Source organism: Rhincodon typus, chromosome 2 (genome assembly GCF_021869965.1).
Source record: "Rhincodon typus isolate 14 chromosome 2, sRhiTyp1.1, whole genome shotgun sequence".
NCBI lineage: Eukaryota > Metazoa > Chordata > Chondrichthyes > Orectolobiformes > Rhincodontidae > Rhincodon > Rhincodon typus.
This window is the reverse complement of record NC_063333.1, coordinates 124,666,012-124,687,567: the sequence shown is the minus strand read 5'-3', so window position 1 is coordinate 124,687,567 and position 21,556 is coordinate 124,666,012. Positions and strand designations below refer to the sequence as shown.

Below are 21,556 nucleotides of genomic sequence, written 5' to 3'. Positions count from 1 at the left end.
TTGACAAAAATCATATGATTAATCATTTTGCCCATTATTGACACAGCAAACTTTGTTTTAACCAACACCTTATGAGGCGGCACTCTGGACAAACTAGCAATAGTTAATCACCTCAAATACCATAAATCTACTGTATTATTGTGATCTCCACCACATCCAAGTAGACAATTATGGGTGTCAGTGAGAAGGCTCTCTGACGGTAAGTTTTATTTAAGGCAAAGTTGCATTATTATTTAAGTGATTTATGCTGTAAATAAAGTATAACAGTGATGTGTATTACCTTTCTATTACATAGTGTGTGTTTTTACATTGATATGTGAACCGCTTGATCAACTGGAATATTTGATCAACCGGCACACTCCTGGTCTTTTAAGTACCGGTTAATAAAAGGTTTGCTGTATTATGCTGATTGGCCTAGAGTTCCAAGCTTTCCCCTGTCGTTTTTTTTTTAAATATGAAGATTATATTGCTACATACAAAACCTTGGGAATTATTTTGGAAGCCTACAACTCTCTGTAACATCAAAACCTCAAGTTTTGAACCCTTTCACTTCAGAAAGACAATTTCCATGCAAGCCTGGCCTGCAATGAAAGTAGAGGCTGATCGCATTTTCATCTTCATACATAACTTTACATTAACTTACTTTGAACAAATGCAGTTGTATTTTAACTAATTACCTTGTCACTTGTACTTAAATAACTTTCAGCAACAGTTGTGTGGTAAACTAACCTTTTTATCACATTTAAAGAATAAAGATGTCCTGCTGGTTATTTGTAAATTGGATCATACAAACTAAAAGAAATCTGTACAAATTCTGAGTGGATGGACGACTCAAGACATACCTAGCATGTGGTTCTGACACTTCTGAAAGTTACCATAAAAATATTTTGAAATATTTGCCGGCCACTTTTCATTCATACATCCATTGCAACTATGGGTTAACTTCATTTTGTGCTATTAACTCAACTAACCTGTTGCAAATACTCCATGTATTTATAGTTGTTTATTGGAAAATGCTGCAGTCAATCCTTTAATTGTCTTTTTTCTAATTACTCCTGAAGTCTTCTAAATATCCCTGATGTCATCTTAGCCACATTGCCCTGTCACTTTCAAACAATCCTCAGATCTACACCTTCAACATTTCCCTTGCTGATCTTGACAGTAGCCTTTTGTGAGTCCTCCCATCCCTCACTTATTAGTTTTAAGTCTGGTCTACTAACTTAGTTATTTGATTTGCCAGAACACGAGTCACTGTCCAGTTTAAGTGGAGCAAGTACCAAACAAATAGCTCCCTCTTTCTCCTGTACAGATGCCAGCAGCCCTTACCTTTCACATCACTCTTTCAGTCATACATTGAACAATCTAACCATCTTATCCCTAACCCAACTGACCTGTAGCTCAGGCATGAATCTTGAATTGATGTCCATGTAACTAAGACTGGTAACCAGTTTACCAGTTTACGACTAACGTTTACCAAGAAAAGGAAATGTTTCCTTTTCTGAAACTTAATCAATTCTATGTGTAATATTACCTACATGTGGATTGACTGCAGCATTTTCCAATAAACAACTATAAAAAGTGCACTCAGAGATAGTAAGAACTGCAAGTGCTGGAGTCAGAGATAACAGTGTGGAGCTGGAGGAACACAGCAGGCCACGCAGCACCAGAGGAACAGGAAAGTTGACGTTTTGGGTCAAGGGTCCCGACCCGAAACACCAACTTTCCTGCTCCTCTGGTGCTGTATGTCCTGTTGTGTTCCTCCAGCTCCACACTGTTATAAAAAGTGCACTGCTGTTTTAACATCTCAGAAAACTACTTTAACACATGGATGTGCCTTTTCACACTACATTTTCTGTGTCTATAAGCTATTCTCTCATATTGGATGATGCGTTCAATTGTTTCAAAAAATGTAAAGTGTTATGGATGGAGGGACAAACTAGGAAAACAGTTGAGTTGTCCCAGTTTGCAGGATCTTTGGAGATGATTCTTTTGCAGAAAAGAACATTGCTTCTCAGCCTTTCTTCGCTAGACCAGCCACCCAAGGATTTTAAACAGTTTTTTTTTCTCATTTCAGTTCAGTTAAAAACCCAGAAGAAAATTATAAAACATTACTACAGCGCTAACTGTAAAGAAAATGGGAGAATGCTACAGGACGGCAAAACAAAACTTACTGAGTTGGTTAGCCATGAGGTCACCCCATCCCCACAAATGGTTGTGCTCTCTTCCAGCCAATCAAGTATATTTTCTTTGTAAGGAACAAGGAGCCTAATGTACACCAAATCCCCCAAATCTCAAAGGCTGGCCCTGGGCCACTAAACTGGTTTTGTATCAATGTTTTCCAGCAAACAGGAAATGGGAGGGACTGAGTAAGTTGGAAGTGAAAGGAAAAGCAATTAGTAGCAATACGGGAGCAGGAGACGTGGTGATGTATCCCCATGAGTGAGCAGAAAATGCTAGTAGTTTAGGAGGAGTAAGTGGCTAATAGCCATTGAGTGGACCTAATGCCAAAGTAGTGAGAGTTGCAGTTCATGAGCCTTGGTGTGATTTGTGTGCGATGGCAGAGTTAGACTGAGTGGTCTTGTAAGTGTGAAGTAGCATAATTACTTAGCCTTGCATAATACCAAAGATCACTCGTCCTCTTCTTGCACTGCTCTGTATTACTTTTTAACCTGGGACACATCACCGAAACAGACAGCCATCCTGGATACAGAAAGCAATGTCTTGAGGCAGCCTAAGTATGACAGTTGGATAGAGGGCAGTGCTCCCCTGCACCATCCTGTCCTCCTGCACCTCTAGATTCCTTACTGCAAACCAAGGCACAAGATTGGCTTTCTAGGCTCCAAGTAATAATCCTGTTCCTGGCTTGCAGTGTCTGTAGTTCTGTGCAGCTGGGCTTTAAATATGGCAGCATGATCAAGGTTCTGGCAGTGGCGAGCACTTCCAATTCTCCTGATGCACAACCCCATGAGCTGCTTGTCAATGAGCATGTCACATAACTAAGGTGAAGAGAGTAAGACTGCATGAGAAAAGTCATTTCAAGCTATGGCAGTTGGGATCCTCTGCACAGGCTCCATGAATAGCATGAAACAAACATTCTAACTAAAAATGGTAAATTTCTACCCAAGATCATCTTGGAAAAAAAATGAAAATTGAAATGACTGATCTGAGAAATGACTCAGCAAGTTTATACTGAGTAACTAGGTAAATTGTATAGACAAGGAGAAACCCATGGTTGACTGACCAAACTAATCTTTGTTGTGGCTGCGAGCTTGCTGCAATTGTGCCCAATGCCACAATATTTTAATAGAGAAAACCTATACTTAATTTTTTTTTAATACGTGCTTCGTATTGCTAATGGATTATTAACATAGACTGTCATGCAAATGTTGTGACACAACTTGCCAATGGGCCGAGTGGCAGATGAACTTTAATTTAAATAAATGTGAGGTGTTGCATTTTAGTGAGGCAAATCAGAGTAGGATTTATACAGTTAATGGGAGAGGACTGGAAAGTGCAGCTGAACAAAGGAACCTAGCAGTGCAGTTGCGTAATTCCTTGAACGTGGAGACACAGGTAGACAGTGGCGGAGGAGGAGTTTGACATTGCTCAGAACATTGAGTTTATGAGTTGGGACGTCATGTTGTGGATGTACAGGACACTGGCAAGGCCACTTTTAGAATACTGCATACAATTCTAGTCATCTTCCATAGGAAAGTTGTTAAACTCAAGAGGGTGCAGAAAAGATTTACAAGGATTTTGCCAGGACTGGAGGGCTTGAGTTCTAGGGAGAGGCTAAATAGGCTGGGACTTTTTGCCCTGAAGTGCCAGAGGCTGAGGGGTGACCTTTATAGAGGCTTATAAAATTATGAGAGGCATGGATAGGGTGAATAGCCAAGGTCTTTTTCCTAGGATGGGGAAGTCCAAAACTAGAGGGCATAAGTTTAAGGTGGGGACAGGAAAGATTTTTAAAAAGTCCTGAGGGTAACTTTTTCACGCAGAGGGTGGTGTATTTATGGTATGAGCTGCTAGAAGAAGTGAAGATGGGTACAATTACAACATTTGAAAGGTATCTGGATGGGTATAGGATAGGAAGTGTTTAAAGGGATGTGGGTCAAATGCTGGCAAATGGTGCTAAATCAGATTAGGATGTTTGCTTGGCATGAATGAGTTGGACAGAAGGGTCTGTTTCCATGCTGTATGACTCTGTAACTTAGAGTACTGTGTCCAGTTCATGGATGCAAACTTTAGAAAGGGCTCTTCAAAGAGTGCAGAGGAGATTTACTGGAACAGTTCTGTGAATGGAGAATTTTAGCTACAAAGTTAGGTTGGAAAAGCTAGGGTTGTTCTCCTTCCAGCAAAGGAGATTAAAGGTGAGATTTGTAGAGATGACCAAGATTATGATGAGACTGAAAGCCCTACTGTGAGGTCTGTTCCAAAGATGCCCATTTTGAAGAAGTTGTCCTCCTCCCTCCAGAAAGATCTCAGTGGATCTCTCTCCCACCATAACCCACTGGTAATCTCCTCCACCTGAAGCTCTTTGACCACATGCTGAAATCACCATCCCACCCTACCTTCCACCAGACCCACCCCTCCTCCCTCTAATTATTTCCCAGCTCCCATGCCCCTCCCTAGTCCTGATTCAGGGTCTCAACCCGAAAGCTCAACTTTCCTGCTCCTCTGATGCTACTGACTTGCTGTGTTCCTCCAGCTCCACACTGTATTGACTCTGACTCCAGCATCTTCAGTTTTTGCTATCTCCAAAGATTATGACATGTTAAGAAACAACAGGAAAAATGAAAGCTAGTCTATTTTTTGATTGTGTATTGACTTGGGGCCCACAATTTTAGGTTCTGGCTAAGAGAAGGTAATGTAAGAAAAAGACACTTTGTAATGCAATGTTGATCGGAATGTTCTTCCTCACTTTGTTTGTGTATGATGGTGTGGTGTACATTTGTTTGACCTGGCCTCTTTTCCTTCACAATGTAGCATCATGATCATCTGGGCTGGTTGGGTGTTCTTGACACCTTTTTCTGGTATCCAAGCATTTGGCTACCTATTTACTGCCCAGTGCAGAGTTTTGGTAGTTCTTTATCTATTTGCTTGTCATATATCTCTTGCATTCTCTTATTTTCTTCTTCTGTCTTTGAAGAATGTCCTGGGTCTCAGAATGGTTAGAAAATTGGTTGCTGGGCAAGAACATTCACAATTGTCTTCCAAGCACAAGTTGTGCTGGTAATGGTAACACTTTCTCCAGTGGTATTGCATGCAATGCAATACAACCATTTTGCTTTGTTGCTCAACACTTACAGATAATTTATTTCATAATGCCTACAATCTGTTCTGCTAGACCATATAAACAAGGGCAGCATGGTGGCTCAGCGGTTAGCATTGCTACCTCACAGCAACAGATTTGATTCCATCCCTAGGCAATTGTCTGTGTGGAGTTTGTACATTCTCCGTGTCTGCATGGGTTTTCTCCGGTGCTCCAGTTTCCTCCCACAGTCCAAAATGTGCAGGTTAGGTGGATTGGTCATGCTAAAATGTCCCAAAGTGTCCAGGGATCTGCAAGTTAGGTGATTTTTGCCATGGGAAATACAGGGATAAGGTAGGTGGGGTAGGTCTGGGTGGGATGTTCTTTGGAAGGTCGGTGTGGACTCAATGGGCCAAATGTCCTGCTTCCACACAGTAGGGATTCTATATTGGTTACTTCCCACTTAGTACAATCTTGAAAGTTTGCCAGTGTACTGTGGTCTGCAGTCAGACACTGAAAATAGCTCTCATTATGTCAGCGATGATCACACTCCTATTGCTATCAAACAAAGGGAAATTGAGGGAAATAATCCATCATAAGAATATATCTTCCCCATGCACTGTGAATACATTTATTGCTACTTTCAACTAAGAGGTTGGTAGAACATTGTGTAGATGTAGAGATTCCCTCTGATGCTGGAATTGTTACATTTAGCATTCACAAGTCTTAATTATTCTGATTAATCTCTGTCCAGTACACATATTCACATGCTAGCCATCTTGTGGCTTGAAGAGATGTATTTTGTCCTTTTTTATTCCAAAAGGTTTAAAGACAGAGGTGAAAAGCTATCTATTTGAATCCAATGAAGTAAACAGCTGGTGAGGCCTTGGAGTTTGTTTTTAAAAGTTGGAACAATAGAAGCAGCCTGAATGGGTGCAGTCAAACTCCTCCAGAGCCAGGATCTTGGAGCTGTTTTTTTTTCTCTCTCTCTCTCTCTCCATTGCAGCTAAAAGCTGGGGGTTCTCTTCCTCCTGCTAGAATTGCATGTGAGACATTTTACTGAATGTGCCTTTGCCAAGCGTATGTTTATGGGACGTTACTATATTGGAACAGTTACTGTTTAGTAGTTAAATAATCTATTATTCTACTAAGTTTTTGAATAGAATTAAGTTATTCAAATTTCTTCTTTCTTTTGTTGTATTTTAGCTATAGCGTATGAATAAGGAGTGTTTTACTCAATTGAACTGCATCTGGAACACAACTCCTAGCACTTGACTTTAAAATAAGAAAAAGTTAGCATCAGGGTTATCATCTTAATATATTTTGAGGGGGTTTGCTTTGATCCATAACATGACATCTTTGTCTAATGCTTTTGGTATTAGGACTTGTTTGTCCTTGACAATGACTTGTTGTGATAAACCAAGTTCATCGCTGTATGGCCAAAATGAATGGATCTTCTCAAGTTCTTCTTGTATACTGTCAAGATATTTTGCAACTTTTGCAGTTGCTTATCTTTGGCATTTGCTGATTGTAAATGTTTACGCTGGTTCTGCCCAAAGTCTAACAGATTAACGTTCAGAACATCTTCAACTTTGTGGTCCAGAGCACAATGTAGATCAAAAACAATTGCTTAGCCTTTCTGTTAGCTGGGTAAACTAATCAGCATGTCAGATGTAATGATTTTGGTCTGGCTTATATTTCATTTCAAAATCATTATAATATTACGTGCGGTTTGTTCACCACAGTGGATATGGATTCAATATCAATGATTTTGACTATGCTGAAACCAGTGCAAACTGGTAGTCCTGCCACTACTACACCATTGGCATTTGCTAGGTAGAAAATTTCAGGAAACTAAGTTGAGCACTGCAGTGTGATTCTGTCAGTAAATGTCAATGAAACTGTCCATGAAGCACCACTTGCTGAACAACGTGTCTTTCAGGATGAGTAGTGGTAATACGCTGGTGCTAGTTGCTGTGGCGATTTTAGCTTTTAGTGAATGATGTCCTGACTTTTTAGGACACATGATATTAATAATAGTAAAAACTTCAGCTTGCCTTATCTCAATGACATGGTGTGTAATGTTTAAAAAATAGCGAAGTTTGGTCATCTTCTGAAATCTGTCTTTTCTCTCTGACTCTGAAATGATTGATGTATTTGGATTTGTGAATCTCCTTCAGTTTCCTCGCTGCCAGTGTTCTGATGATGCGCTTGTTAATCACCCTGTGTTTAGTTCAGGGGTCTGATCTGACCTTTGGAACCAGATTTCCTGTACGTACAAGCCCAATGCCATTGATGCCAAATGCTTTGAGATATCAAGCGGCACGATTTTGAATATGTGCAACAAACCACTGCTGTTACACACTTTGTTAGTTTGGTGTACTTTGCTGATCATTGCGTAATTTTGACTGCACTGAAAACATGTGATTGTTATTGATCCGTCACTATGGCTTCTCATTCTCATCCATCCTCAAACAATTTATCAAAGGCATGTCCTTTTCTAAACATTTCGATTGAATTAGTTATCACTGCTACACCAATGAGCCTCTCTGACAGAAAAGTCACACATGCCTTTGCTGCAGCATCTTTCAACAAATTAGTAATACACTCTTGGGGTTGCAGTCTATATGACACGAGATGGAGTCCATTAATGCTGAAGTTTATTCCAACCTTCAGCTAGTCTTCCATGACATTCTAGATTTCTCCTTGAACTTTAATTTGTCTGTGGATTAATTAATTTAATAAAGTCCCTCCTTGCCAAATGGCAAACAAGACTTTTACAGTATTTTATCTCCAGATTGCCCATCACTAGATCTGTAAAATAACTGCACAGAATGTTTGAACAGTTGTAATTCAGTAAGGATGTCACTGTACGCCCAGTCTATAATGAAGTTTCTGCTTTCTAGGGTTTCCCTTAAAAATTTGCACTGTCCACATTACTTGCTCCTGACTTTGGCCGTATAAGTTAAAAATTGTTCATTTCTTAAAAAAAAACCTGTTCTTTCCTTAATAACAAAAGTTTTCCAATTATTATTAGAGACTGTGACTCATGTATCAACTGTCAAGATCAGTGTAGCCCAGCTTTCAAGATTATCCTGCACTGCACTGGTCTTGTGCCCCATCTTAGGAATGCATGTAAATAAGGAATAGGGTTAGAGTATTCAGTACTATGAGCCTGCTTCACCATTTAACAAAATCATGCCTGATCTTATTGTAACTTCAAATTTACATTCCTTCCCACCTCTAATAAACTTTAACCCTCTTTCTTAACAAGAATCTATCTACCTCAGCCTTAAAAATATTCAAAAAGACTCCTATTTTTCAGGAAGAAAAAAAAAAGACTCATGACCCTCAGAAATAAAGTCTTCTCCATTTTTGCACTGTCAAGACCTCTCAGAATCTTCCATGTTTAATCAAGTTACCTCTTTCTCTTCTAAACGCCAGTGGATACAGCCTATCTTGTTCAATTTTCCCTCAACGTAATTTACTCATTCCAAGTATTATTCTGAAACTTTCTCTGAACTGCTTCCGATGCATTTGTATCTCTCTTTTTTAAGTAAGGTGACCAATACTATGCACAACACACCACATATAGTCTCACCTCACTAGTGTCTTGCATAACTGAAGTATAACCTCCCTACTCTGGGATGAATGGCCCTTCATGATAAGCAATAACATTTTATTAACTTTCCTACTTGCTTCTTGTACATGCATAGTAATATGCACCAGGCCATCCAGATCCCGGTGTATCTCAGAACTCTGCAATCTCTCACCATATTTTAATATTTTTGTTCCAAAATTGACAACTTGACATTTTCCCACATTGTACTCAATTTGTACATACTTGCTCATTCACTTAACCTATATTTATATTTTGGTGGCTTCCTATGAGGCCTTTGGGAGCCTCCTATGAGAAAAGGACATTTGGACAATAACTTTCTGTGTCAGCCTTGGCTGGTGACAACGTTCTCACTGAATGAGCCAATCTAGAGCCACTCAAAAAGGTCTATATATTGTTCAGGAGCTATCTTTCAAACAAAGGACTTTAACCCGAAATCCTATCGTCTCTAAAGATAAAAGATCACATGGTATTATTCAACAATGAGTAGGTAGTTTACTCAGAGTCCGGTTCAACATTTGACCCTCAGCCAATACCATTAAGAACATCGCATCTGGTCATTTATCTTGTTGGGTATCATATTTACCAACTCATACAATAGTATCTGATTACAAAAGTACTTCACTGACTGCTATTTGACCTGAAACATCGTAAGATTGTGAAACGTGTTATATAACCACAATTTCTTCGTTCTTATATTCGCAATTTTGAGCTCTTTGTCCCACTATCAACATACACATAACATTTGATCATTATAGCTTGTCAAACCAATGGAAATTAAGTCTGATACAGGAAAGAAATATATCCAAGGGTTGGTATTGCACACTCAACGAACACACAGCTTTCTTTTCATAACTTAATTTCTATCATACATGCTTAGTGTCATTCACTCTTTTGGTCCATGAGAAGCAGCAAATGTTGCCACTGCTGGTGCCAAATGTTAAAAAACAACGTAGGTACAAGGCACAGGCTGGAGACCCATGACATTGCAAACCGAGGACAGCCAAGCAGATTGCAATGCACCAACTGAAGTATACTGCATAACAGGAAACTTTTTTTTTTCCAAATTTCATGATGACTAGATCATCAAATTTTTACACAGCTGCTCAAGTACAGCTGGACTCTATTTAAAGCTGAGATCATTAGCAATGTGTATTAATTTTATTTAACAGTATTGGACATTGTATACTATATATACAACATGAGCAACAGCAAAACGTACAGAATCAATCTTATTTATTAATAAATCCACAGCTGTAAATTCAGGTCTCAGCCGCCTTGAATCACATCTAAACCTAATTTGTTCCCTTCATGGCCCGAATCCACTGCCCTCATCTCTGTCATGTTTCAGCAGCCCATGCAATCACTCTCCCAAACACCTGACCTTTGTATCCACTTCTCACCACTGAATGTAGTCTATCAACTTTCTATGTACCTGGAGCATGAAAAAAAAGGTAAATTAAGACAAAATGTCAGTAAATCAGGAAACAAACATGATAGAGCACAAAAATGAAAAGATTTGGGAGACAAATCAGAGACAGGATATAAATTAGATTCAGTGAGAAAAAGAACTTGAACTATATCTTATCTCAGGATATTGAATGAAATTTGCATTACTCGTGAATTACCATTCTTAGGTAGATAAATATGGAGAACATTTGCACGTAGTAAGGTTTAGCAATCACAAAATAAACGAGCAGGTAATCTGAGATAACAAGGTGTAGAGCTGGATGAACACAGCAGGCCAAGCAGCATCAGGAGCAGGAAAGCTGACGTTTCGGGCCTAGACCGTTCTTCAGATCTGTCTTGGCAACTTTGATAGAGAAGCTCAATGATTACACAGCTATTTGAACATTTGACTTCAGCGACAAATGATAATGGCTTATGATTGTGGAGACTAGATAAATGAAGCTATCAACAAGCTCCAATGTTAATGCTAACTCATAGTGATGTGTCAACATCCTGGACTGAGATATTTATCTCCCCAGTTCTGATCGGCAAACAAAACTCTTTACAAGTGTGAGCAAATCTATTTGCTGCTGGAAGTGTTTCTCAAAATGAAATGCTAGTGTGGCATTAACAGCATAAAGCAACTCTCAGTTGAAGTCTTAGCACCTTTGTATCTCACATCTCAAGCATGCAATCCTGAATGGCTATCTGCCAGATCTGATATGTTGGTAGACACCCTCCATAGATGAACTGCAAGCATACAATAGTCAAGAGGAAATACTCAAGTGTGTCTGTGGTCAGAATGTTTGACTCAAAGTCAAAGGGTTTAAACCCTTTAAAAGGGTTGAAATTTTACCATCGTAGCTGGCTTGATCCATCATGTTGTCATGGAAAGATGACATCACACAGAGTAGCTATGAGAAAAGTAATGCTGGTTAAGATATTGCTCTTCATCGCAGCATAAGGGGCATTATAATATCTATCTATAGAAGCAATGAAGACCTCAGACTAACAACAATTCTAAAAATGCAACATTCTCCATACTGTGTTGCATCATTGAAGGCATATTTGTAACTTCTAAAAAAAAATCCATTGGATGTGGATATTGTTGACTGGTCTAGCATTTAATGGTCATCTAATTGCCTTGTAAAGGCAGTAGTGAGGCCTTCTTCAACTGCTGCAGTCCATTTCGTGCATGTATACCCACAATGCCATTTGGAAAGGTGTTCACGGATTTTGATCCAGTAACGCTGAAGAAACAGCTTTCCACTTCTAAGTCAAGATGCTGAGTGCTTTGGAGTAGGAAGTTCTGGTGGTGCTGTTCCCATGTATCAGCTGCTCTTGACCTCTAGATGGTAGTGGTTGTTGGTTTGGAAGGTCTCATGTCAGGAGCCTCGGTGAATTTCTTCAGTGCATCCTGTAAATGGTACACACTGTTGCTACTGAATACTGGTGATGGTCTGGATATTACCCAGTTCTTGCTGCATTTAGAGGGAGGTGATGACCTAGTTAGTGCTCTAGCGACCCAGATCCTAAGCCCAGTATGGATGATGGTAGTATTTGAATTCAATAAAAATCTTGAATTAGAAGTCTAATGATGACGGTAAAACCATTGTTGTAAAAACCCATCTAGATCACTAATGCCCTTTAAAGGAAAAATACCATCCTTACCTGGTTTGGCCTACATGCAACGCTAGACCGCTATGATTTGATTCTGAACGGCCCTCTGAAATTACTCAGCGAGCCATTCAATTGTATCTACTGCTAAAATGTCTCAAATTAGATTGGAACTTTTAGCTTGAGGAAGTACTAAATTAAGATAAATAAAAACATTTAAAGAAACTGGTATGTATCTAATGTAACTGGAAATGAAACAAGCTTGAGTACATTACATTTGAAAGGTATATTCGACAAGATCAGAGGTGGCGTCTAATAGATAAATAATAACTGACCCATCTCTGGACTTATAATGGAGCCAGGTCTACTTTTGTTTCAATGAAAGACTTAAATTGTTTATGTAGTTACCACACAAAAATGTGACAGCCACTTCTAGGAAGAGAGTTGCCTAACAGGATCAGCACTTCTGTGCTAGGAGATGGTAAAACTTTATTTGAGGTGATAAATTAATCCTACAGGTTACATTGGATGTAACAGGTTTACGTTTTTGGGTGAGAACATCCCAAAGTATGCCAAGCGGCCCTGGGGACAGGCCATAGTCCTCTGTGTAATTTATTTTCATATTTTTCATAGAAGGCAGCATGAGTCTTGATTTGGTATAGCCTGCAGCTCACTGAGTTGGGAGAGTGAAAGGTGATTAATGTAATGAAACAGAGAAAACAATAACTTAACTGCTTACATAACATGAACGTGGGCTCATGCTCAGTTTGGAACTTGTGGGGAGACACATGCCGGAGATGTCTAGTTTAAATCTGGGGTAGAAATCTATAGAGGTTCTCAAAGCATCTTGTGTCAAAGGCAATCAGCAGTGTTAGAGCGGAAGGTTGTGAGAAGGCAGTTCAGTATCTGTCAGCTCACAGAACAAGGAATTAACAGTAATACGATGTTAAAGAAAAGTTGGAGTGGCACTTAACCAAAGCAAATGCATGGATCCCCATAAAATCTTACCTCAGAGAATAACTGAAACACTGTGGAAAATTAAAGTGAATTCCAGAGATGTCTGGTACACCATTCAGTTGGAACCAAAAGTAATGAATTAAACTTTAAGGATCATGTAAGGTACAAAGGAACATTTTTGGGCAATGTGGTGAGGGGAGCAAGCAAAATGTAGAACTGAATTTATAGTTTAAGAAGTTATAAACTATGATGCAAAATTAAGCCCCTTTGCTTAATTCATTTTATGTACTATAAAGATTATTTGTATAAAAATGTGAAAATTTATGATGTAGTTTTGACAGTTAATCACAGGATTTTTGGATTTATCTTTAAATGCTAATGATCTCTAACTGAAGTGCAATAACTGTGATTATAAGTACGTGCACTGGCACAGATTGTCTGTTTTAAAGACAAGAATTTGTGGGCTTTTATAACACAGTGGCCTAAATTCAAGTTTCATCTGCTCCAGAGATGCATCATAATTGAAGATATCCATAAAAGGGTTTGAGGAAAAATACGCCTGAAACAGAGATACAAGTATGATGGACAGAAATAAAAAAGAACCATGGCAGAAAAGGGGGTGACGCTTAAGAATTAAACAGGAAGAAACTTTGGCATTCTAAGTGACTAAAAAATTGTCGACGAGGGAATGTAAGTAACCTAAAGGAAGGAAATCCAATTAAAAACCTGAAGACATTTTATCCGAAATTGAAATAGCTCAGTTTATAACACGTTGCGTTATTTAAACCAAAACTGAACTCTCTCCAAATGTAGATCAAATCAGAAGCTTATATAAATTCTTGGAGGTGCGGGGTGGTGATGGTGAACAGACCACCGCCATTTCCAGTGATCATTTACATCGAAAACGACCATCCAGTTGGTTAAAGCAGTGAAAGGACTGGGGGCGGGCTGCTCTAATGTTTACCAGCCTGGGCAACCAGTGGGTGAACGACAGAAACCACCCCACTATCTGACGCACGCAATATCCCCACACTCCTTCACCTCAACCGATCCAGCTCACTGGCTTCTACCGCCCTCGTCAAAGATTCACCTCCCCCATCGCCATCTCCAATCACCAGTCTCCACGCCGTCGCCGAGACGCCTCCGCTCATTGGATCAAAGGCTCCACCGAAGTGTTCGCCCACCCTCTCCCCCGAACGACAGAACAAACCTCCCCCGGATTGGCCGGCACTTTGAGACCAGCCAACCGCCGCCCGGAGGAGAGGAAGTTGATGGAATCCGCGGCGGTTTCTTTTAATTGTGTTCCGCCTTTTCCGTTCGGCGTGGTTGCCACCGTTTTTTGTCTTCCCCCACTCCATAATTTGCCGTTGGTTCCCTGACAACCGATCGGTTCCTACCTGACCGGTGGAGGAGGTGGGGGAAGGAGATAGGTCAGACACAAGCGGCCCCGGACCGAGCGCCGCTCCTGTGTGAGTGATGTTAATGCGGGACTGAGACCCGGAGCTTTCAACCCCTCCCCCTTCCCCAATCCTTGGCCCGGTCCTAACCCCTTCTCCCCCCCACCCCGCTCACCAGTTACTATTTGCAGTAATACCGTCAAAATATTTTCAAAGCCCCGACGTGGTTTAGTTTTTCCTCAGCGCTTCCCCCCGCTTCTTCCGTTAACTGTTGTAAAATGGCGGAGCGTTCTGCTGTGGAGGTGAGGAGCCTGGTGTCTCACCCAGCCGGCTGGCAATCTCTCCTGTCCTTCACTGTCCTCTTCCTGGCCTGGTTGGCTGGATTCAGCTCCAGATTATTCGCCGTCATTCGTTTCGAGAGCATCATTCATGAGTTTGACCCGTGGTGAGTAACACGCGTGTGCTGCCGCCGAGCTTCAGTGTTTGGGGGGGACAGAGGGATCTTGGGCTGCGGGGGTTAGAAGGTGACGTGGGAAGAGAGAAAAGGGAAGCAGAGGGATGAAGGCGGAGAAAAAGGGGTGCAACATTGGTGGGGGAGGTCGGTGAGGACGTGGAGGGGGAATGCTGTACATAGAGGGGAAAAGGAGGGATGTGGCACGGAGAAATGGGACATGGGTGTGGGAGGACCTGCCGGTGGCGGGGGTAGGGGTGGGTGGGGGGAGGTGTGATACTTGGAGGAAAAGTGGAATTTTGGAGTGGGTGGGGGAGGAGGGGAGCGGGAGGCAGAGGGGGGAGGTTCATGGGTGGGTGTGATGTGCGAGGGGAAGAGAGGGCAGGATCATGTGGGTGGGTAGAGAGAGCACGGGCGGTGAGGGTGGGCTGATATGGAGGTTGAGAAAGGTGGCAGTGGGAGAAGGGGAAATGGGGAGGGGCAGATCAGAGGACTTGGAAAGGGGTAGTGTTGAATGAGAGCAGAAGGAAATGCGCTGGGATGAAGGGGGCATGGGAGTTGGCGTGGATGAGGGAATGCAGTGCATGGAGAGATCAAGGTGGCAGGAGTTGGGGGTGGACTAGGGAAGAGGTGGTCAGTAGATAAGAGTTGGTTGAACTTGGTGTGCAAGAGGGTCTTGGAGAAAAGAGAGCTTAGGGAGCAGCAGATAGTGACTTGAAGATTGGAAAGCTAATTGCAGGGGAGGATGACCTGGAGGTGAGAGATTGGGCAATGGGAAAATAAAAGTGAGACAGGAGCGTAGGATTTTGGGATGGGCAAGGGGAACATGAGGGGAGATTGCTGAATATTTGAGGAGCCAAGTTTGGCCAGGGTGAGGAGAGAGAAAGAGAGGCTGATTTTGGTTGTTCAGAAAGAAGAATTAAGATATCTGAAGTTGGCTACAGAGGAGGATGTCAGAGTTCTGGAGAAAGCGGGGGGATATCAAGTGTTCGGAACAGCCGTTGGAGCAAGGGGAAATCTAGATACTGGGGGCATTCGGAGCTAGTGAGAAGGATGAAGCATGGAAATCTAGAGAGCTAAGTGGGGACATGGGATTTAGGAGGAGGGTGAAGCATTGGATGATTTTAAAGCATGTGAATGGGGAGTGGAGAAATGAAGATAAGTGGTTTTGTCAGGATTTTGGGGAATCCTAGGATTCCAAGGTCTTGTGGAGCTTGTGTTGTGAAATGTGAAGAGTGCAGACAGGACGGAGGGACCGTGAAGACCAGATGATGGAGACTTCCAGGAGCTGAAAGCAGCACAGAGGGTTAGGGCAGTATGGTAACAGGGGAATAGAGATATGCAGAGCTGGGGATGTAGAAGAGGCCTTTTTTGGCAGATAAATGGGAACAGGAGAGTCATTAGAGTTGTGTTATGGGTACAGAAAGCATACAAAAATGGTACTTGAGGAGAGTAAGAGGTTGAGACCAGAAGATTAGATTATGCTGAGATGCTGGAACAGGGGTTTACGTATGGAAGGAGCAGGAGGCTTCGAGGAATAGCATACATAGGGTGAAGAACCAGGAAAGTTTAAGTGAATGAATGAAAATGGGAATAAATCAGGTAATGAAGCCGTGGGCCTGATTGGGAATGTAGACAAAATTAGGCAAAGAACAAAATGTTGAGCTGAGAAGTCGGAGAATAGAGAGGAGTTGAGGAAATTATAAGCAAGTTTGTTATTGTTTGATCAAAGAAGAAAATAGTGTAGATAGGCAAACAGTATATGGAAAGGATGGGGCAGGATTTTTAACTCTATTTAATACAAGCCTCCAGTTGTGAAACCATGTTATGGGTAGTTCTAATGCCCTAACTGATGTGATAAAATTTTCACGCAAGCTATCTAATTAGATGAGCATATTTCAGCTATGTTCAGGCAGATGTTTGAAGAACATTGACTATTCACCAAACTTTCTGTTTGGAGAGAAAATTCTACAATGAAAAATGGCAGTTTTAACTGTTAAACTTCTACAATGTTCTTTTTTTAATGAAATGGGTCTTGATTACCTAATTATGTAGATTTAAAAGAGAGAGAGCATTATCCCTGTCCCTGCTTGTGGATCATTTGAAATAATTTGCAGGTCAGTTGATTTTAAGGAAAACTGCTTGTGAAATATTAAAGGTCATTTGCTGTTTGCATTCTGTTAAACATATTTGAGAGATCTTTCGTAAATTTGATTTTAAATTTGAGAAAACAGATTAAGATTGATTTTGTAGTTGGTTAGTTCACATCTAACTTGTAAAACCATTGATGATAAGTTAATATTTATTGTCTTCCTGACTTCAAAGTTGTCTTGAGGGTTGCTATTCATGTTTTTCGTATCTTTGACAGTAAATTATTTTCCAGTTATATACTTGGAAGTTTAACGTTTGAGAAAGAAATTGGTCCATTGTGTGTGTTCTGGTGCTGTTCATATAAGTTGCTGTAATTTGAAAGATCCAAAAAGACTCATACTGATGACCAGTAGAGCTTATGGTTGGGGGAAAAAGAAATGTTCTCACAGTACATCAGTGTTTGATAATTCTGTACTATCCCGAGGATTGATTAATGCTTCACACTGAAATCCAAAAGATGCATCCAAACGTTTGTCAATATTATAAGCATGCATGCTCTATAATGGGGACCACAGATCAGCTGTCTGTGAAACACAATGACCTGATTAGAAGGTCACTATCACTATGCACGTTCTCCTGTTGTTTTTTTTAACCCAATATGGACCCATAAAAGGTGAATACAGGATTCTAAATGATGACTGGTGGTTCTAACACTTTTTGATAAAATGGCCAATAAAGTTTGAAACATATGTTACATCTTTGACATTTACAGTAGAAACAAAAATTACAGCAAGGGGTGGCACGGTGGCTCTGTGGTTGGCACTGCTGCCTCACAGGGCCAGTGACCCGGGTTTGATTTCAGCCTCGGGCGACTGGCTGTGTGGAGTTTGCACGTTCTCTCTGTGTCTGCTTGGGTTTCCTCCCACGGTCCAAAGATGTGCAGGGTGGGTGGATTGGCTATGCTAAATTGCCCATGGTGCCGGGGGATGTTTAGTTTGAGTGGGTTAGCCATGGGAAATGCAGGGGTAGGGGAAAGGGTCTGGGTGGGATGCTCTTCGGAGGGGCGGTGTGGACTTGTTGGGCCGAATGGCCTGTTTCCACACTGTGGGGATTCTATAATTATTCATGAGACTGAAAGATCAGAAAAAGAATTGTCTGTAATTTGCAACAAGTATGGTTGTTCAGTTAACAACTGAATACCCTTTGGAAAAAGTGGTCCAACAATGTCTGATAAGTAGTTAAAAGATAATTAACTTAAAATAAGGGGCTTGTAATGTCAAACATAAATAAACCCGAGGATTGTGAGGATTTTAGAATTCAGCAAAGGTTAATGTGTAAAAAGTTTGTAAAAGCTTCTAGGTACAAAAGAAGAATGAGTCAAAATGAACCCACAGGCAGAAACATTCCAAATTTATTGTTTGGAATACGGAACTAGCAGATATTAAACAATACTTTGTCATCTACTTGGAAGATAAATGCAGTAAAAAAAAATGTGAATAGTAAGTAGGAGACCAAGGGTCCAACAAGAATGAGGAACTGAGAAGAAATTGACTTTAGTAAGGCAATAATGCTGGAGAAATAATCAGATTAAAAGCAGATTAAAACCTGATAACCTATACTGTAAGGCTTATATTGAGAAGACTACGGATAGATGCATTAGTTTTAATTTTCAGAATTCCCTAGATTCCAGAACAGTCCCTGTGGATAACAAGGATAGCAAGTGTAACCCTGCTATTAACAACAAAAAAGGAGGGATTCCAAGAGAAAAATGAAATGAGGTGACTGACCCTGACATTAGTAGGAGGTAAATGTCTAGAGTGTATTTTTAAAATGTAACAGCAACTTGCTTAGGAATTTGGTCTTGTAGTTGGGCAGAAGCCAAGAGGATTTATGAAAGGGAATTAATTGTACTTGACAACTCTGTTCCTTTTATGTTTGGGATTGTAACGAGTAGGATATATAATGGAGTAACCAGTGAAAGTAGTGAATTTTGATTTGCAGAGGGACCACAGAAGAGACTGTTACCTAAAATCTATCGTGTGGGATTCGGGGAAATATATTAGCATGAATTCTTAAAGAACTTGACTGGCTAGGTGCTGGGTGGAATGCCTTTTGAATCTAGAAGATGGGTACTATCTCAGAACAGGAGGTCTGCCTCTTATATGCAGCCATATGAATTAGGAGCAGAAGTAGGTCACTCAGCCCTTCAAGCCTGCTGCACCATGCAAATTGTTCATGGCTAGTTTGTTTATATTCAGACTTTTCTGAATTCCTTGTGCCCATAATGTTAATGCTTAAATGTTTGATTCTCTTGCCTAACAAATCTCTTCACCTATTAAACATATTCAATAGCTTTGGCTCCACTGTCTTCTGAGAGTTACAATGTCAGGGTTGGGGTGGGTTGGTGATGGTGCAAGGGTTCTTGGGAGACTCCCTCTTCTCAGTCCTAAAAGGGTGAACCCTACTTTTGTGTCCTCAGTTCTGAGCCCCCCACAAAAGTGAACATCCTTTTCACATGTTATGACCTTCAATCAAATCTCTTATCACTCTTCTAAACTCCAGTGGGAAAGCGGCCCAGATTATTCAGTCTTTTTTAAGATGACCCGCTCATTCCAAGTATCAATCTATAAACCACATCTGAACTTACTCCAACTCATTTACGTCTTTAAATAAGGAGACCAAAATTGTACATGGTATTCAAGTGATCTCACCAGTGCCCTCTATGACTGAGACAACATCCTTGTCAATTGGGCTCTCAAAAGTTAGCTTTCCTGATGACATGATGTATCTGTGTATTAACCTTTTGAGATTCATGCACTAAACCACTTAGATCCCATTGCACCTTGGAATTCTGCAGTTGCTCTTCCTTTAAGTAATACTGTTTTTCAATTCCTGCCAAAGTGAACAACTTCACATTTTCTCACGTTATATTCCGTCTGCCAGATTTTTTTCTCACTCACTCGGCCGTCTATATTAGCCTGATTTTGTTCTGTCATCCTCACAGCATACTTTCCTACCAATCTTTGTCATCTACAGATGTGGCTACCATGCCTTCAATCACCTCATGATATAAATTTTTAAAACCCCTGCAAGTCCCAACTTAGAATCATACAGTACAGAAGAGGCCCTTTGGCCCAGAAAATATTGTTAAATCGACATAGTCCCACATTCCAACATTTAGCCTGTAGCCCTGAGTGTTCTGGCATTTCATGTGCTCATCCAGGTACCTTTTTTAAAGGTTGTGAAGATTCCCACCTCAACTACCCTCCCAGGCAGCGCATTCCAGATTCTGTCAACCCTCTGTGTGAAAACCTCAGTCAAACTCCCCTCTAAACCTCTTGCCTTTCACCTTGAAATTATATCCATTTGTTATTACTTCTTCAGCTAAGGGGCATTGCTGCTTGTCACTTGTCACATCCTGCCAATCTGAAAAAGACTCCTTCGTGCAAGCAGGTAGGGCCCAGGTTGCGAACAGGTTCCAATTTATGCATAAGTTGGAACACAATGGAGGACAACATAAAGGAGCCATTCATACGTAAAGGAAATGTTCATATATCAGGTCTTTAAAATTACACCCCTGTATGAGATTGTGTTCGTAAGCCGGATGTTTGTAAATCAGTGCCCTGTACTTAGGTTGGCTTGCTTGCAGAAAATTCTTCTGTCCAAGCTAATACATTACCCATACGCAGAGACAGAAGATAAGGAGCAGGGTTAGGCCATTCAGCCCTTCAAGTCTGCTCCACCATTCAATATAATCATCGGTCGCCTGCTCCTGCTTTCTCTGTATGCCCTTTAGCCCTAAGAGCTAGATCTAATTCTTTCTTGGAAAAAAAAGGTGATCTCCACTTCTTAAATTTAATTGCAGCACAGAATCTACTGTCGAGAATATATAGAACAAAAGTTGATTTTTAGTGCATATAAATACGCATTTTGTCCTCTGCTCACCAAGTCTCACTGATACCTGTGATTGCACGTCATCTGCCAGTGCCTTGAAGTCTGGATTACAGATTGCAGACTTCTACTTATTGACTACAGCTCCCCCTTCAACACTATAATCCCATCTAAACTAATCTCCAAATGTGGAGACCTAGGTCTCTGCTCTGCCCTCTGCAACTAGATCCTGGACTTCCTGACCCACAGACTGCAATCAGTGAGGATAGGCAACAGCACCTCATCCTTGACAGTCCTCAACACGGTGCCCCGCAAGGCTGTTCTCAGCCCCTTATTGGACTCCCTGTACACTCATGACTGTGTGGCCAAATTTCATTCAAACTCTATTTATATGTTCACTGACAACACCATCGACGTAGGCCAGGTATCAAACAAGGACAGCACAGAATACAGGAAAGAGAGAGAGAGTGATTGGTGGCCTGGTGCAAAGATAACAATTTCTCCCTTAACATCAGCAAAAGTAAACAGCCGATCATTGACTTCAGGGAGCAAGGACGAGGGCACTCCCCTATCTGCATCAATGGAGCTGAGGTAGAGATGATTGACAGCATCAAGTTCCTAGCAGTGACGATCACCAATAATCTGTCCTGGACTACCCATGTTGATGTGACAGTCAAGAAGGCACAACAATGTGTCGCCTTCCTCTAGGACGCTAAGGAAATTTGGCATGTCCATAAGGACTTGCACCAATATTTATAGATGCACTATAGAAAGCACTCTATCTGAATGCATCATGGCTTGGTACAGCAGCTGCTCTGCCCAGGACCACAAGA

General features: G+C 41.0%; 1 protein-coding gene across 1 annotated transcript in view; it reads left to right on the top strand.

The window, feature by feature from the left end:
- Positions 1-14,568: 14,568 nt before the first annotated feature.
- stt3b (STT3 oligosaccharyltransferase complex catalytic subunit B) overlaps positions 14,569-21,556 on the top strand; it is a 91,804-nt gene continuing 84,816 nt past the window's right edge. The window contains exon 1 of the mRNA XM_020524683.2: positions 14,569-14,735. Within this exon, the coding sequence (XP_020380272.1) occupies positions 14,569-14,735 (167 nt within the window). The remainder of the gene's footprint in view (positions 14,736-21,556) is intronic.